The sequence below is a fragment of the Gracilinanus agilis genome, chromosome 2 (genome assembly GCF_016433145.1).
Source record: "Gracilinanus agilis isolate LMUSP501 chromosome 2, AgileGrace, whole genome shotgun sequence".
NCBI classification, from domain to species: Eukaryota; Metazoa; Chordata; class Mammalia; order Didelphimorphia; family Didelphidae; genus Gracilinanus; species Gracilinanus agilis.
In genome coordinates this window covers 551502629-551507409 of record NC_058131.1, presented here as the reverse complement: position 1 = coordinate 551507409, position 4781 = coordinate 551502629, and the positions used below count along the sequence as shown (strand labels likewise).

At 50.1% G+C, this 4781-nt stretch overlaps 1 protein-coding gene across 1 annotated transcript in view; it reads right to left on the bottom strand.

The window, feature by feature from the left end:
* ADCY4 (adenylate cyclase 4) overlaps nt 1–3409 on the bottom strand; it is a 21814-nt gene extending 18405 nt beyond the window's left edge. The window contains exons 1-5 of the mRNA XM_044665196.1: nt 3171–3409; nt 1473–1670; nt 1095–1256; nt 807–956; nt 47–195 (exon numbers count right to left, since the gene is read on the bottom strand). Of these exons, the coding sequence (XP_044521131.1) occupies nt 47–195; nt 807–956; nt 1095–1256; nt 1473–1670; nt 3171–3329 (818 nt within the window). The 5' untranslated portion in view covers nt 3330–3409. The remainder of the gene's footprint in view (nt 1–46; nt 196–806; nt 957–1094; nt 1257–1472; nt 1671–3170) is intronic.
* Between the last annotated feature and the right edge of the window lie 1372 nt (nt 3410–4781).

Sequence of the window (4781 nt, the reverse complement as noted above, 5' to 3'; positions counted from 1 at the left end):
TCCCCCTCTCCCTCTCCCTCCCTCCCTCCCTCACCCCACCTCATACCTGACACCCTGATGTCTCTTTACATATAAACTGTGAAAATTGTTGGTGCCCTCAGGCCGGGGACCTTGCCCAGCCTGGAGCCGAGCCATGATCTCAGCCTTCATTTCCCTGGCTAGGTAAGCCGGCAGGATGGACAGCAGGAGATGTTCCTAGAATGTAAGCAAGTTCTTTGAATTAAGGACCATTTAATTTGGGGTTTCCCCCTCCTTTGTATCCTCAGCACCTAGCACAGTGCCAGTCTTAGAGCAGGTGCTAGATCCTTGAACACCATCCTTGCCAAATACCATCCCTTCAACTGCTTCCCTGGTAAAACACTGCACCTGCCAAATACTTTATCCCATCTGGGTAATAATGACATGACCCCAAGACACTAAAAGTGTCCCCTGCTGGATTTGAACTCAGGTCTCCCTGACTAGTCCCAGAGCTCTGTCTGCTGCACCACCTAGCTGCCAAGGTTTACAAAAATTCACTTTCTTATTGACACTTCCAACGAGCCTGTGGGCTTGCTCTTTAAGGTAGTATTATTCCCGTTTTATAACTGTTAAGAGGCTCAGAGAGTGACTTGCCTAAAGTCTGAGCGGCAAAGCTTTCATTCCAATCCAGGTCTCCTGACGCCAAAACCAGAGCTCTTTCCATCTATCATTCCTGAACATATTCAGTAGTAAGTAATCAATGGGCCCTAATTCCCTGGACCCTAGTCCTCCTATCTCAACATTGACTTATCCCTCCCAGATCCGGGTCCCTGGAAGCAAGATCTGACCTGGTGTCTCTTCTCAGAATCCAGCCGCCTCCTAGAGTGCAGGGAGCTCAGAGCCTCCCGGAACGTGGCACGAAGCGCACGCTCCATTAGCGCCTTGTGATAGGCTCCTGCCGCATTCCCGCACAAGAACAGCACCGCGTTGGCAGCCAACTACAGTGAAATAAGGGAATCAGAGTGCAGGGCAGGGTCAAAGACTGGGAATGGCCTGAGATGTCAGGCCTGAGAATCAGCCAAATACTGGGGAGCTGTCCAGAGCCCAGGACTTTCGATGGTTCTAATGGCTCTCACCTGAGGGAGAAGCGGTGGCCTGGGGACAGGCTGAGGTCCAAGGTACAGCCCAAGGACTAGGAGGTGGGATAAAGAAGAGGCGAGGCCGGCTGCAGCTGCGTCCCGCATACCCAAAGGCAGCATGGTGTACACGGTGAAGATGATAAAGAGGAAGAAAGACACCTGAGAAAGAGAAGAGAGAGAGGATATCACTGGATGTTCCGATACTGCCATAGAACCCCAGCACTCCCAACAGACCTATTCTCTCTCCCCACCCGGAGCAATTCCTCCCTGCCTCAGTGATTTAGTCAACCTTTCTTCCTACCACCCCAGTTGACCTCCTGATTTGGCTGTGTTCCCCAGCTTCCCCTCCCTGGTAAAGACTCACTCCCCTCTGACCTGGTCCCAGGCGCTGACCACACCTCCGGTGAACAGGAAACTGTGGCCCAGGGCCAGTAGGGCGGCCCATACGAGAGCCGATACCGGGCGGGTCCAGCGCTGCAGGCGCTGCTCGCGCGAAGCCAGGCAGAGCAAAAGCGCAAAGCCTCCGAGTGCGCCCAACACCCCGGCCAGGAAGGCTGGATCTGAGTCCAGCGCCTGTGGGGACATAACAGGGCCTTAGACCTGTTGATGGTCTAGATTGGAGAACAAAAACCTAACCGGAAGAGGGGATGTAAGGAACCGGGGAGGACAAGAAAGGGCTGCAGTTGAGCTTGAAAAGGTATACAGAATTAAAAAGAAGGCTGGACAACTTTGGGTGTTGCATCTTATTTTAAATACAGATTTTCCTGAAGTCCTTACTTGTTTCCTTTCTTTCCATCTTCCTCTTAACTCCTAAACAAAACCTCAGAGGTGTTTGGTCAGTCTTGGAGCTTGCTTAGAGCAAACACCAGGCTTGGCTTATGAGGTTGCTAACTGGTGGACCTTTTCTGTAGTTCTAATGAGCCTGTCTGAGCTCTCCCCGACTCTCTCCTGCTCTAAAACTTGCCATTCTTTCTCCCTTTCCCTCCACTCCCAAGGCTTCCCAGTCTAAAATCTAGGTGATAAACCATAGATTTAGAGCTGCAAAGGACCTCAGAAGACATCTAGTCCAATTCTAATATTTTACAGATGAGGAAATCAAGGCCCTAGAAGGTTAAGTGATTTGCCCAAGTCCTGCAAAGTAGTGAAGACTTACCTTGTGATGTCAAGACCTGGGTACTCCAACTCCAGAAGCAATTGCTCTTTCTGCTGTATTACATTGATACAGCATTTTGGAAAGAGATCTAGATTCTAGTATGATTTCTATCACTTACTGAGAAGCCTTGGGCAAAGGACAGCTTCACTCTTAATTTTCTTTATAAGGCTTGGGGGAGTGAACAAGGTTCTCAAAGGTCTTCCAGCTCCTTCCCTATGTTGATTTTCTACAATTTATCCTATATATAACTTGCACTTAGTTGTTTTCAAGTTTTCTCCCCACCTAGACTGAGCTATAGCAGGACTTGTCATTTGTCCCTTTTTTCCCCAATCCCAGCACTGAAACTGGCTCATAAGAGGTGCATGTTTATTGACTGTCTCTGCTCCCAAGCCAATTTGCTTCAAACTAGTTGGAAGGAAAAGAAACGGGGTAAGAGAGATCAGTATTTCACTGGAAATGGGGTTGGAGATGCAAGAAGATTGTTTCTTTGGAATGGTGTTGGGATGGGCTTGGGGACTATGTTGAAAGGAAAATCCGTGGATAGATTTGCCCTTTGAGACTGGCAGTGGGTACAACTGCCCCTTTGAGCTTCTTAAGAGGGAAAGAAAACCAGGAAATGGATTTCCGAGGGTGGAATTCCCCTCCTGGAAAAATGTAAAACCTGGAAAAAGACTGATCCTGTAGTATAGATTCATTTATCATCCAGCTCTACCATTTTATAGAATGTAAAACTGAGGTCCAGAGTCCTGGCTAGTTATTGGCAGGGTCCTAAACCCGGAGTCAATCTCTTCCTCTTATTCAGCTACACCCAACCACAAGATAACGTGCTGGATTCCCAGCCCCTTTTCCTCCACTGGAGACTGGAAGGAGAGAAAACCTGGAGTTCGATCTCTTATCTGGGCAAAGGGGTCCCTCCTCACCCGACCGCTGGCCCAAGTGACTGCAAGCAGAGCGAGAAGCGTGGAAAGTACGATGGCCAGCAGCAGCAGTAAGAGGGGGTACTGCTGGCTCAGGCTGTAATAAGTCTCGTAGAAGAGATCTTCGCTGGGGGGAGGCCTGGGGCTGAAGAGGCGGGGCATGATCTCTTCGGCCTCACCACCTGCCCTCACCAGCCCAAAGTCACAGTCGGGCTCCGAACAACAGCTGGCAGCTGAAGAAGGGGAGGAGGGAATAAATTGACAGTTTACTTCCTCCAGAGAGAGAGAGAGACTCCCCGGCACCCCAAATCTCTAACTGCTCTTTGCTCACTTTCCTTTGATTCTCAACCTTCCTGTGTCCTCTTTCCCAGCCTCTCTCCAGCACTCCCAAGGATTTTCAATCCTAGCTCCTCTTCTCCAGCCTTTATTCCCAGCTCAGACCCTTTTTGATCCATCTCTCTCCTCTTTCCAGACCTATTTCTCTATTTCCCTTACTGGGATTGTTCGCACGTCAATCCTGACTCCTCCTTAGCAGATCCTCATCTCTTCTCACCTCAATCCTGCTCTTCTCCCGGTCCCAGGTTTTCTGTTCCTCGGTCCCTTTCTCCTTCCTTCCCTCTTGAGCCTCTCCTCCCTCTCAACCTTTTAGGGTACTATCAAGCGACCCGAAGTGTCCACGACGTCAGGCCATTATCTGCTTTGAGAAGAGGACAGAGAAGGGGGTTCCTAGGAAAAGAGGACGAAAGTGGGGCCAAAAGGAAGGTGGCCTCAGATTTTCCCCTCCCACTCATTTCAGATACTCACTGCGTGGTGCCCCTACTGTGGGAGGTGCCGAGGACCCGAGAGAAGACCTGGGAACTGACCCAGGGAGTTTCTACAACAGGGAGAGCGAAACTGGGATGGTAGGGGCAACAAGCTTTTCTCGGCGCCACAGCCGCCTCCCACTTCCCCGACTGGACAACTGAGCCCCTCCCAGTCTCCGAGTCCTACTCTTCTTCCACCCTCCTCCCATACACCTCTGAATTGTTACCCCTAACACGCAGTCATCTCCTCCTCTCCTCTGCCCTTCCCCCTTCCGTTCTCTTAGTAGGGGGAGATGCGGGGCAGCTGGAGTAGCGGCTGGGGTGGGGCAGGGGTGGGAGCCAAGATCTTCGGCTGGACATCGAGGTTCAGAGTCTGCGTGGGAATCTGGAGAAGGATTGGGGTCTTGAGTCCAACTTGGATTTAAGATTCGCACAGGATTCGGAGTTTGGGTTTCAAGTATGGAGAGGCCAATTATCCCCTCCCCAACTCTATCCCATCCCTACCTCTTGGCACTTGTGGCTGTAGCTGAATTATTGATGCTCCTGTCTGTGCGCAAGGCTAAGGGACTCTGGGGAGGGAGTGGTGACTGCGGGAGATTGTAAATGCATATTATGTATAAAATGAGTCTGCATCTAATACAGCTCTGCGGAGAAAGCAATTTATATACAAGCTGTCCCAAAAGACTTAAGCTTTTAAAAAAAAAGGTACGTTCTTTTCCCAATTACATGTAATAACAATTTGCAACATACATTTCCCGAAATTATAAGATCCAAATTGTCTCCCTCCGTCCTGGGTAATGGTGAGCAATTT